This window comes from Schistocerca americana, chromosome 4 (genome assembly GCF_021461395.2).
Source record: "Schistocerca americana isolate TAMUIC-IGC-003095 chromosome 4, iqSchAmer2.1, whole genome shotgun sequence".
In the NCBI taxonomy this organism is placed as follows: Eukaryota; Metazoa; Arthropoda; class Insecta; order Orthoptera; family Acrididae; genus Schistocerca; species Schistocerca americana.
In genome coordinates, this window is record NC_060122.1 from 532,027,986 (window position 1) to 532,041,966 (window position 13,981).

Genomic DNA, 13,981 nt, shown 5'->3' on the forward strand with positions numbered 1-13,981 from the left:
TTATTAGTCATCTTTTACTGACAGATGGTGGAAAAGAGAAAAGAAAATGTACTGAACCATGCTGATGTACATACAGTGGAACCTCTCTTAATGAGCACCTCGTGTAATGCACATTTAGCGTAACGAGCAAAGCAAATAGTAAAAAAATGACTCATTGAATGATGTTTTTCATAATGAGTGATTATGATTTAGTGTGATGTCACCGGCCGTTCGTGCACAGTGAGGGAAACATTAAACAATATGAACACCTTTCATTGTCGGCAGTGCCATATGAACAATGTCTTTAGTACATAATGCAGTCTGGCTGCAGCGCTCTTTATGCTACCACTTTAGTGCAGCTTGTGATCATACATATTTCTAAACTTGTGTTCACACAGTGTATTTTTGTGTGCAAATTTTAATAACCTTTGTAGAAATGTCCCCAAAATAAAGCCACTGGAAGACAACCATAAGAGAAAGAAAGTGATCTTAGAAATGAGCTGTAAAATCATTGAAAATGTGGTGTGGGTGTTGCTGATTTAGCGCACATGTACTATCGGTCTACGTCAACTATTTGCACTATCCTCAAGAACAAGGACAAGATTAAGGAGATAGATAGTTCAAAGGGAGTAACCGAGGTAACCGAACAACAGTTTTGTATTCAAGAGGATGCCAAAAGCTTGCTCCTTACGTGGATAAATGAAAAGCAATTGCAAGGTGACACTATTAACGAGAACATCGGAGAGGGTGTAAATTATTTTTGCTGGCCTCATTAAGAAGACACTGGGATCCCCAGTGGCCGAAGAAGTATTTCAGGGAAGCTGTGGGTGCTTCAAAAAATTTAAGAGAAGGACCGGCATCAACAGCATTGTGAGGGATGGTGAAGCAGCCAGCTCTGACACAAAGGCAGCAGAGAACTTCATCAGAAACTTCCAGATGCACGTAGATTCTGAGGGTTACTTGCCACAACGGGTTTTTAAATGTGACGAAGTGGGTCTTTTCTGGAAAAAGATGCTGAAACATACCTTTATAACAGAAGAGGAGAATGCATTGCCCACTCACAAGCCAGTGAAAGACCATCTCACACTGCTATTCTGTGCCAATGCAGACAGCGATTTGAAATTAAATCGCTGCTTACTTACCATTCAGAAACTCCACAAGCCCTCAAGAAGTGTAAAGCCCAGAAGAGCAGGTTAAATGTGATGTTGAGGGCCAACAACATGGCTTTGGTGACATGTGATCTTTTTTGTGATTGGATCAATGAAATGTTTGGTCCATTGGTGAAAAAATAATTGCTTGAGATGAATCTGCCACTCCATGTGTTGCATGGTATGGACAGTCCCATTCTCCAAGCCTACAAGACCACATCCTTGAAGGATTTCAATTCATCAAGATACAATTTCTGCCTCCCAACACCACTCCGTCAATTCAGCGTATGGACCAGCAGATTATTTCTAACTTTCTGAAGCTCTACATTAAAGCACTCTTCGAGCATTGCTTTGAGTTGACTGAACCTACCAATCTCACTCTAAGAGAGTTTTGGAAATACCACTTCGGCATTTATTAAGCTAATTAAAAAGGCTTGGGAAGGGTTTACCAAGCCAACTCTCACTTCTGCTTGGAAGAAGCTTTGGCCATAGTGTGTTGTTGAATGTGCCTTTGAGGCATTTGAGTCAGTACCTGTGGAGCCTGTAGTCAATGAGATTATATATTTGGCCAAGAGCATGGGACTAGAAGTGGATAACAGTGATATTGATGAACTTGTGGAATATCACAGCCTAGAAATGACCACCAAAGAGCTTATGGAGTTGCAGTGTGTTTCACAGCAGGAACTTGTGGAAAGGAGCTCTTCAGATGAGGATGAGGACGAGGGGGAGGTGGCAACAGCAAAGCAGCAATCTTCTGGTGATGTAAGAGAAATGCTGAAAGCATGGCAATTGGTTGCACTGTACCTTGAAAATCATCATCCCAATAAAGCAGTGGCTATGCATGCTACAAATTTACTTGATGATAAGGCTATGTTGCATTTTTGCCAAGTGTTGAAGCATTGGCAGAAACAAATGATGACAGACAGATTTCCAGTAAAAAAGAATTAGTTATGTATCATGAATAATAAAGTACATAATACTGTATGTATAATTTTCTTTGAATAAATAGCATGAATAAGATAAAACTTTTGCTACTTTTTCTGCATGGAATGCATTAACATATTTTGCAATAATTTATATGGGATAAATTGTTTCATTGAATTAGTGTTTCGCACTGCGAGTAAGATTCTGGGATGAATTACGCTCACTATGTGAGGTTCTGTTGAACACTAAAATAACAGTAAACTCAAAACTGAAGTCATCTATGTAAGCAGGCAAAACATAATGATATATAACAAGAGTTGTGAGTAATGTACTGTACAATAGCAGACAACTACAAATGAAGTTACATTACAACATAAATCAAACCACATAAAAGACTGCAAATTATTTCATGCTCAGACCATGATGGCAGAGCACCAGTGCAACACCTGTGCTCATATCCAAAACCAAGTGTTTAAGCTCCTTCTACAAATACTGTTTATAAATGATATAGGCCAACCAGGACAGGTTCAGTCTGCCATCATCATACATGCAGGTGATTCAACAGTAATAAGCTGCTACAAAACTGATGAAGACTTAATCAGTCATATTAAGCAGAAGCTTGGGAAACTAGAAATATCAGTTAAACATAATAGTTTGAAATTAAATTCTATGAAAGTTATCTATGCACAGTATAACTGAAGTAAGCTAAAAGCTGAATATCATAAAAAGAGCTACATTTTCATGTGAGTTGACCGAAGAATCTCAATCTCTCTTTCAGTCATAAGGTATATATATATATATATATATATATATATATATATATATATATATATATATATATATATATATATATATATATATATATATATGGGGGGGGGGGAGCTGGTTTAACTAATACCTAATACATTCAAATGTTAAATCACAGAAAAATGTAATGCTATCCTCCGTGGAATTTATAAAGAAACAGCATTGCAGACTTCCACTTGCAAAATTAAATCTAAAAACCATTCCAAGCTTGTATAAGTAGCAAGTGCTCACATTGACAAAAAGAAACATGAGATTTGTTCAGTACAATTACTTTCCCCTCCAGTATGAGACCAGGCTCAAGCAAATAAAAGGTAACTGTTAGAAAAACCCCACACTATGAGAGTATGAAATTTGCAAATAATACAATGGAGTGCAAACTTGGCGTCAATATGTCAAAAATACTGAACCCATCCTAGAAAAACTCCTGGAAAGTAGATGCTGTTATAGCATAGAAGATTTCTTGTGTTATTCCTGTGCGTAATCTGTAAATAACTGTATCTGTGGGGGAGAGTGGCACCTTTTTGTATTTATATCAAATTGTATCCAGTTGACAAAGTCTTCTGAATCATAATATCAGATACCTGCAGGTGTAAAACAAAATGCCAGTATGTCACAAATTTAGATTAATTTCAGTAGTGTGTTAGCTGTCTCACAATTGATGACTCACCTGAGTTTGTGTATATGAATCGTGTCATGTGGCAATAAAGGTATGATTTGATTTGAAAAATAGTACATATATTGACAGTCTCATACACGCAATAAGCCTGAAGAACATGAAAATTTTGCACATCTAGGAGGTAAAATGGGCAGGGCTTGACAAAAAAGTGGAGCTCTCAGAAGGGGAGGAGCAAATGAAATGAAACCTCACAGGTTGAGTGGGTATGCAGTGTTATTTCAGCGATAACAAAATTGAGTCAAATCTACAGAGAACTTGGCAGTATGAGCTCACTTATCAGCCTGTATGTATGCATTAATTCAGTGGAAAAAGGTATCATAAAACATAGTATCCTCTCCTGAGGCATACTGGCCCACAACTGATATCCTGGGTACTGGCAATGGAGTTGATACCCATGCTAATCTCACATTTTCTGCCAGGAACAGACGTGGGGACCTTGCTGGCCATAGGACTAGCTTAGCATCACCCAGACAGTTCATAGACACGTGCCACGTATGGACAATATTGTCCTGTTGAAAAATGACATCACAATACTGTCGCATGAGAGATAGCACATGAGAATGCAGGGTGTCTGTTACGTTCCATGTCAGAGTTCTGTTAATCACTACCAGCCATAATCTGAAGTCACATCCATTGTCTCTCTACCCCACTAGGCCAGGAGTAACACCACAGTGCCTCTTCAAAACGTTGGAAGAATGAGACCTTTCCCTAGATCACTGCTATACTCATTGATGATGGTCATCCGGGATAGTGTGGAACAATCATTCATCGCTGAACACAATGTAACACTATTCAACAGCAGTCCATTCTTCCTTGTCAGAGCTCCAATTCAAATACAGCTGTTTGTAATGTGGTGTTAATGGCAGCCTATGCATGGTACAGTAATTCCCTTGGCCAGGTGCTGCTAGTCTTTGACCAGTAGTGTGGGATGACACAGAATGTAGCACGGAGTCTATTATTCGTTCTCGGATGTCGAGTGCAGATGTGAAAGGGTTACTATGTGCTTGGTGCACAGTACAGTGATCTTCCATTGTGGTGGTCAGATGTGGTGGACACAGGAACCATGACATGATGATGAGTATGACTGTTCTCATGTTCCTTGCAGTCCAACATTGGGCCACCGTTAACATCTGAATGCCTCACAGATGTGGTTATTGCATGATTCATCCAGCCAGCAAAATTGAGACCCACAAAGAGGCTCCTCCAAACTCTGTGAGGTGCTGATAAAGCTGTCTCATATGAATACATGGCATCTCAGAGTCTTTCACAGAGATCATAGAATATCTGACACTGTTTATGGCCGTTATATTCCCTACCAGGACTGACAGCAACACTGACCGCTCTAGTGGCTATTCTACCTGTCACAGAGAATTGCAACTCTACTGATTTACGTACTCGCTGATAGTGTATAGTTAGTTAGTTAGTTATTTACAAATGTCTGCTTGTGTCTGTGTATGTGCGGATGGATATGTGTGTGTGTGTGTGTGTGTGTGTGTGTGTGTGTGTGTGTGTGTGTGTGTGTGTGTGTGTGTGTGTGTCCGCGAGTGTATACCCCTTCTTTCCCCCTAAGGTAAGTCTTTCCGCTCCCGGGATTGGAATGACTCCTTACCCTCTCCCTTAAAACCCACATCCTTTCGTCTTTCCCTCTCCTTCCCTCTTTCCTGATGAGGCAACAGTTTGTTGCGAAAGCTTGAATTTCATGTGTATGTTTGTGTTTGTTTGTGTGTCTATCGACCTGCCAGCACTTTCGTTCGGTAAGTCACATCATCTGTATAGTTAGTTAGTTAGTTAGTTATACATTCCATAGATCATTTGAATGACTATTTGATTGGAGTGCTGTGGAACAAGTCAGTATACCAGAGATGTATACATGATTAGTGTTAATACTAGTAAACACATTATTTTTTAGTCTTACTCATGCAACGACACTTAAGAACAAGTGTTTTTTTCTTAAGACAAGCTTCTAGTTTTTAAACAAATTCGTCTGTGGAATGGAAGTAGTTGTTCAGAAGAAAGGATTTTAGTGAGATTTAGAACTTCCTTCACTACCTGCGTCAGACGTTTTATGTTATTTGGAAAATTATCAAACATTTTTGTGCTATGTATTGAACTCTGTCCTTGGCCATTTAATAATGGGTAACAATGGACATTTTTTTCTTGTAGTATTGTAGGTTTTGCTGTCACAGTTCTTATCAAATTGTGATGGGTCATTTATGATGAATTTTTTAGCAAATATTTGTATTGTGATGATGCAGAACACCAAACTCCTACATGACAAGGCACGTGAACACCACATATTATTCCTACTGCTTGCTTTTGTGTGGTCAGTATTTGGTTTCTAATTGATGAGTTATCCCAGAAAATTATTCAGTAAGACATTATTGAACAGAATCTGCATAATATGTCAAGGCTTAATTCATTTATTTATAAGACTAGCAAAGACCAAAAGCAGCTGAATTTAACTGTTTCAGAAGCTCAGTAATATATTTCTTCCACTTCAGGTTCTCATCAATGTGTACACCCAAAAATTTGGAGCATTCTACCCTATTTACTAACTCCAGGTCATGATGTGCTACATCATTTGTTGGTATAACTATGTTGGTTGTACAAAGATGAATTAGTGCATTTTATCAGAATTAAGAGATAGTCACTTTTCAGAGACATATTTAATAATTCTTTGAAAAATATCAATGACACTCTCTTGAATGGCTTTCTCTGTAATGGGATTTATTGAAACACTATTACTCACTGCAAAAAGTATAAATTCTGTTTGCTGACTGTTAAGTGGAAGGACACTGAAATAGAGTTTTTATAATTCTGTTAATTTCAGAGAAGGATGTTAGTGCTGGTTCTTGTAGCATAAAGTTTTATGGAATGACATTTTTAATGTATTCTCTTTCTTGCTTTTTTAACTGAATCATTTAATTCTAATTTTGCTCTTAAATTTGGAAAGTAGTTGCAAAAAGTCTCACAGATTGTGAATTATCAGACAAAACATTGTCATTTAGTTTAATTCGTTATGGTATCTTGTACACTGACTGGCAGTCCTATCTGTTGTTTGACAGTATCCTTTGTAGCTGTAATCTTTGCGTACTTCTTGACATTTTAATGACTTCATAAAATATTTTAAGTTTCATAGTATGCAAGTAATATTGGATTCATCTGGTGAGCAAGGTGTATGAGAGAGGTGAAATACCTTCAGACTGCAAGAAGAATATAATAATTCCAATCCCAAAGAAAGCAGGTGCTGACAGATGTGAAAATTACTGAACTATCAGTTTAATAAGTCATGGCTGCAAAATACTAACGCGAATTCTTTACAAACGAATGAAGAAACTGGTAGAAGCGGACCTCGGGGAAGATCAGTTTGGATTCCATAGAAATGTTGGAACACGTGAGGCAATACTGACCCTATGACTTATCTTAGAATATAGATTAAGGAAAGGCAAACCTATGTTTCTAGGATATTTAGACTTAGAGAAAGCTTTTGACAATGTTGACTGGAATACTTGCTTTCAAATTCTGAAGGTGGCAGGGGTAAAATACAGGGAGCAAAAGGCTATTTACAATTTGCACAGAAACCAGATGGCAGTTATAAGAGTCGAGGGACATGAAAGGAAAGCAGTGGTTGGGAAGGGAGTGAGACAGGGTTCTAGCCTCTCCCTGATGCTATTCAATCTGTATATTGAACAGGCAGTAAAGGAAACAAAAGAAAAATTTGGAGTAAGAATTAAAATCCATGGAGAAGAAATAAAAACTTTGAGGTTTGCCAATGACATTGTAATTCAATTCGGTGATGCTGAGGAATTAATTAGGAAATGAGACACTTAAAGTAGTAGATGAGTTTTGCTATTTGGGGAGCAAAATAACTGATGATTGTCGCAGTAGAGAGGATATAAAATGTAGACTGGCAATGGAAAGAAAAGTATTTCTGAATAAGAGAAATTTGTTAGCATCAAGTATAGATTTAAGTGTCAGGAAGTCGTTTTTGAAAGTATTTGTATGGAGTGTAGCCATGTATGGAAGGGAAACATGGACGATTAATAGTTTGGACGAGAAGAGAATAGAAGCTTTTGAAATGTGGTGCTACAGAAGAATGCTGAAGGTTAGATGGGTAGATCACATAAGTAATGAGGAGGTACTGAATAGAATTGGGGAGAAGAGAAATTTGTGGCACAACCTGACTAGAAGAAGGGATTGGTTGGTAGGACATGTTCTGAGGCATCAAGGAATCACCAATTTAGTATTGGAGGGCAGTGTGGAGGGTAAAAATCGTAGAGTGAGACCAAGAGATGAATACACTAAGCAGACTCAGAAGGATGTAGGTTGCAGTAGGTACTGGGAGATGAAGAAGCTTGCACAGGATAGAGTAGCATGGAGAGCTGCATCAAACCAGTCTCTGGACTGAAGACCACAACAACGACATTGGATCCTGACTTATTCTTGCCTTTTTATAAATTTCTGTCTTCCTCTTACATGTGATTATTTTAATTCAATTATTTATCTGTGGCTTGCCCTTTCTTTTGATTTTCTGGATATCTTTTTAGGTAATAAGCTACTTTTAAATATTGACGCATTTACTTTGGAATAAACTGAATTTGACACTAGCATCTTGAAGTATCATTTCTCGAGGGGTTGCCTGGTAGAGATTGAATTCATATGTTCCAGTAACAACTCTTTAATTATTAACCATAAACTAAATTCCATACAACTTCAAACCAAGAAGGCACACATTTGAGTACAAGTAAAAAGCCATCCTTGGCGTAGTGCAGTGGGTGCCCGCTATGGCAGCTTCCACAATTGTTGGGAGTGGCAATCAGCCAGGATAAGTGGCTCTGTGCCATGAGGCTGTGAACTCAGGTGTGGAAGTGGCTGATGGATGTCCAGCACCTGAGACAATACTGTCTGATGGGTAGCAGTAGCAGCAGACACAGATGTGAGACAGCTGATGGTCAGTCTGGAGCTTGATGTGGAATGTGGTGCTGAGGGCTGAGCAGCAGCCTAAGTGCCCATCAGTGGAGGAACATGCATGGTGTCACATGGAGACACAACCGTGCAGATGTAAATAGGGGCCTGGGACTTCAGTGCTGATTACTGCGACCTGTGTGCCACATATTGACAAAGCTTGCACCCCCAGACACTGTGGCAACTATGGGAGGCCAGACAGTAAACAGCCCAGTGTATCTTCTGTTGACAAAGAACCTCTCAGGGTAAAGTAAGTGCTGTGCTGGCCAGTGAAGTGTATCCATGAGTGTGGTGGCCAAATATACAAGGGTCAAGCCCTCCGTGTATTACATTCTGCCCTTCAGGAGAGATGGTGCAACCATTTCAGATAAGCACTGCACCCAAAGGAGGAAGTGCCAGGGTACCAACCAGTGCAGTCTGATATGAATCAACAGCACAATCAGTTAATGAACACAAAAAAATTGATCAGATTGAAAGAAGCATGCCACATGTGCATAGGGGAACGACAAAAAGTGGATGCTGTAGGTGGTGATTGGTAAGGCTGGAAATAGGCCGGACTGGTGGCAGAGTTTACAAGAAGTTGGAACCCAAGGCCCAGAGGAACTTGTGATGGAATTGGTGGTGCCAGTGGACACAGCTAGGCTGGTTGCAGCAGAGGAGGCAGCGGCGGCTGATGTGGCAGTGACTGGGAACAACACAAAGGTAGCTGGCTGCAACAGGTCTGGTGCTGACTACAGAAGTAGCTGCACAGATGGTTGTGTTGGTGCCAGCAGCGACAGTTAAGCCAGTTGCTGGTGCGACCACAGAGCTGGTAATGGTGACAAACTGGAAACATCATTACAAGGGCCAGTTACAAAAGGGCCAGCAATGACAAGATGGCCAGCTGTGGCAGGGTCAGTGAGAGAGTGGGTATCAGCATTGGCAGGGCTGGTGACAAAAGGAGGGCCAGTCAACCAGGCCAGCAGTGACTGGGCTGAGTCTGAAGGGGCAATGATAAGTGGTTGGTGTGAGAGGGCGGCATGTTAGTGGCTGGGATAATACTAGAGGATCTTCTATGAGGGACCTCTGTAAACCATAAATGGAGTGTCGCATGGTATGACAAAATTGCATCAAACTCGTTGGAAGATGGCCCAGCTTGTTATAAGCAAACTTCTGGACACCCTGTTCGAATGCTGGGCCTGATCACATCCACTCAGAAGACTGTGAGAAAGACTGTAGAACCTGAGTGAACAGAGAGGTGCTCCATAGGAGGTCTGTAAATTGCCCAAACGTGGAATGGAAGGGCCTGAGGCAACAACGGCTCCTGTGAGTGAACAGAAATCTCAAACAAGAAATGCTGCAAAGAACCACAACCTACATATATACAGAGGAATGAGGAATATGCCACTGAAATACTGCTAGTAACTTGCATCTACTGAGAAAAGAGGAACACTAATTGCAACGCAAGCCTACCAATATCGAGATAAACATGCAATCGAACACAGTTATGGAAACCAAGAATTGAATTGTTCATGTCCAGTACATGGGTAGACAAACTAGCACTCTTGTAGTATTTGAATACAGACTGTCACAACACAATAAATGTGAATATGCTGGCCCCCATCAAGCCAACTAGAACGCAAGTGAAAATGCGTTTGCTTGAAAAACCCATGATCAGTTCCAAAAAAATTAAAACTGTGCTCCAGCAAAAACATTAAAAGACACATCAGGAAACACTGAAACACACACAAAGAAGTGGCCTTGTCATCCATGTCCTGTCCAAGCACTTGCCACCCTCAGGATGAAGACAGCCCATGGCAGCATTGTCCGGGCAAAATGTCCCGTCGTGGCACGGGAGCGTCGGGCTCAGCACAAAGGAGGGCAGTGGTCTGATAACAGGCGAGACCAGGAGCTGGCACCGTAGCTGGCATTGGAGAGGGCAAATCTTAAGGAGGCACTATTCTGAGTATCCTAATCAACTTTGAGTGTAACATTTGGGAGAGTCAGTCTCCTCGCCTCTATAGTATATGGCACATGACGGAAGAACACTGTAACATGACACCATAATCCTCATCACCACTGAAATATCCTTATCTAAGTGGTGTGACTGATAAGATTCTGAATTCACACATTGCAATAACAACTCTTTGTTTATTAATCATTAACTAAACTCATTACAACGCAGGTGCACTCTTGGGTACAACTGAAAACCCCAATTTGATGGCGTACCCCTCTATGGCAGGTCTGCATTTTCCAGAAGTGGTGGTGAGCCAGGAGGTACCAGAGTTGATCAGCGACATTGTACCACAAGGCTTTAAGCTCGTAGGCTGTCAAGAGACAGCTCCCAATGCAGGTGTGGCTAACAGATGTCCAGCAGTTGATGATCCGGTCAAAGGTGTGAGATGGCAGTATCTGATAGGTAACAGCAGTGGCAGGCCTTGTTGTCTGAAGTGTAGATTTAAGGCAGTTGACAGCCTGTCTGGAGCCCAGAGCTGAAATAGGTGTTGAGGGGCTGAGAGGTGACCTAAACACTCATCAGTGGAAGGATACATGCATGGTGTCATGTGGACATGTGATTACGTGGATACAGATAGTTGCATGTGACTGCAACACTTATTACCGCGACCTCCACACCGTATATCAGTGCGTCTTGCACTCCCAGCCTCTGTGGTGGCTGCAGGAGACTTCACAGTAAACAGTCTAGTGAATCTTCTGTTGGCAAACAATCTCCCAAGGAAAAGCAGTGACCATGCTGCCTCATGGAACATATCTGTGAGTGTGGTGGCTGATACGCAGGGGCCCAGCCCTACATATACCACACATCTCTTTCTATATATAACTCATTTCATACCACCTCTTTTAACACAGTCTTAAAACATTTATTCTGTTTTCAGTAGTTAGCCTCACTGCTTTATATGAACCTGCCTCAGTGTTGTAATGTGGTAAATTGTTTGTTTCCTCTGGTTTCCTGTGGTTTCTCTAAATTGCTTCAGGCAAATACTGGGATGGTTCCTTTGAAAGGGCATGGCTTATTTCCTTCCCCACCCTTCCCTCATCCGATGGGATTGATGACCTTGCTGTTTGGGTTATCAACAATTAGGTAACATTAATTTTTCCTCCTGAGCATTGTTTGTAAAAAAGTTATCAGTGCCCTACTATCTTGCTGCATGTGAGTTGGAAAATTGACTACTGAAATTAGATTGAAGCACTCAAATTGATTCCAATTAATTTTTCCTGCCAGTATCTTTTAAGAAATCTACAGTGAAATCTCCACAAACTATTAACTATTTCTTGTCTAACAGGTGCCTGAACAATGTATCTAGATGAAAGAGGGGATCTATAGACTGTTACAATTACAGAGTAGTAGTCTGCAGTAACAACTCACAAGCACACGGTTTTAGTTTCTGAACCACTTTGTGTCCAACTTTCCCATATGTTACAATTCCTCTTTTGTTCAATGTTAACTGTACACAAAAGTGATGTATGTATATGAATTTACATTGAAATCTCACTTTTCTTTGGGTTACTTTCTTTTTGTGTCAGGCAGTTTATAGACATTTTAGTGGGTGAAAATCTTCATCTGTTAAACAGTCACTTAATATTTCACATCTCGGATCAGTGATAACTCTAATACTTAAAATGTCTATTTATTCAGCAAGAATAATCTCATTTTTGGCAAGACTCTCATTGTGGTGATGAATTATTTTAACATCTGGGTGGTGCCAGCTAATCATTGTACTTGCTCAAGTGCCACGTGCTCACTGTGTTTTTGGTTTGTAGGAACATGTAGAGCCTTGTCAGTTTGGCTGGCTACTTGCCAGCAAAAGTCACTTCTGCTCCAGTCTGTCAATCATAAAGTTATTTTATTTAAGCCCTGGTACAGTCTTTAATTATAACAGTACGGTCTTGTTCAGTATTACTGCAGAATGCAATTGTTGTTAGTTCAAAATTTAAAAAATAACTGTATTGCCACATTTGAAAGTAAGAGAGTAAAATAAGCCTGTTGCACTTAATATTCTGAATTATGGCCTTAAAGTAAGACTGCAGACTTTTTGTTGTTGTATATCTGTGTGAATCCTATTTGTTTCACTAGAGACTGTTAACTAAGTGATTCTTCCCAGTTTCCAAAATAAATTAGTCAAGAGATCCACCGTGTACATAATTGTGGAGTGTAAAATCTTTTTTAGTGTTGAGTAACCACAAATCACCAAAGGAGGTATACATTTCTTCAGCAATTAACCTTAACTTTTTTGCAGATCCAAAGCCATGTGCAGGGCCAACCTGTCGCATGCTTTGTCCTCATGGTTTTGTAATGGATGAGTCTGGATGCCCAAAGTGTGAATGCTATGACCCGTGCATAGAGCTCAAGTGTCCTGGTTCTCTGATGTGTGAACTAGAAGAAGCTACATGTTCCACACCACCTTGCCCCCCTATACCAAAATGTAAGTAACAAACCTCTGTCATGAGTGCTACAGTATTTTGTCCAGTAATAGCAATTAATACTCAGAACTAATTAACAATTTAACTATTTCATAGAAATCATAGTCATTAGGAAAGTTTCTGATCAAGTGGCATTATTGGTATGTAGATTAAGTGCATAAACTTCAATGACCTCTTGTGTCATGATGTAGGTATTCCAATTACAAATTCTTGATCATAAGCAGCAGAAAAGGAGCTGTGTGACATCAGATGAAATGGCTGATAAGTTTGCCTTTTGTAACCATGTATTACATTTTTTTCTGCTGTTCTCCGATACATCTAGTGAAAACAGATTTTGTAACAAATTTTGAGAATGGTTTAGTTATCAAGACTTTTAAAAGGAATGTCAGCACCTTAGTTAGCTACAGATTTATCTTTGTAATTGTTGATGTTTATGAAGATTGTTTGTAAGTAAGGGTCCTCCTCTGTAGCCGAGTGATAAGCATGGCTGATTGCCATGCAGAGGACCTGGGTTCGATTCCTGATACTGCTAGGCATTTTTCCATGGTGGGTAGACTAGAATGTGGTACATTCAGCCTCATGATGCCAATTGAGGAGCTACTTGACCTGGACCCTCCAGGTTACAAAAACTGACAGCGGCTCGGAGAGCTGTGCGCTGACCCCATGCCCTTCCGCACCGCGCCAAATGATACCATTAGCAGAGGGTGATTATGCGATTGATCAGTACCAATGGAGCCCACCTGGGCCCATTGATGGAGTTTAGTCATACTTTTAGTTTGTAAGTAAGGATCACTTTTTAGTAAAAACAAAACTAGTGAAGATATGTCAAAAATGTTACATATTTCACTCTTAACATCTTCGGCTATTTTTGTACGCAGTTTCCTTCATTGACACAACACTTACCATAATGCTGTATTAATTTGTCTATACCCACATCATGAACATCAGTAACCAGTTTTGAACTGGTTCACTTCCCCCGGGGCCTCAAATCAAAACATGAGTACACTTGTTGCGAGCTTTTGTAGTAATTCTTTCTCTTTTGTGCTGCAGCTGTACTTAGTGA

General features: G+C 40.1%; 1 protein-coding gene across 2 annotated transcripts in view; it reads left to right on the top strand.

Moving 5' to 3' along the window:
- Positions 1-13,981, top strand: part of LOC124612716 (balbiani ring protein 3-like) — a 249,852-nt gene that overhangs the window by 136,945 nt on the left and 98,926 nt on the right. For both annotated transcript variants that reach the window (XM_047141072.1, XM_047141073.1), the window contains one exon: positions 12,735-12,920. In XM_047141072.1, coding sequence (XP_046997028.1) covers positions 12,735-12,920 — 186 coding nt within the window. The remainder of the gene's footprint in view (positions 1-12,734; positions 12,921-13,981) is intronic.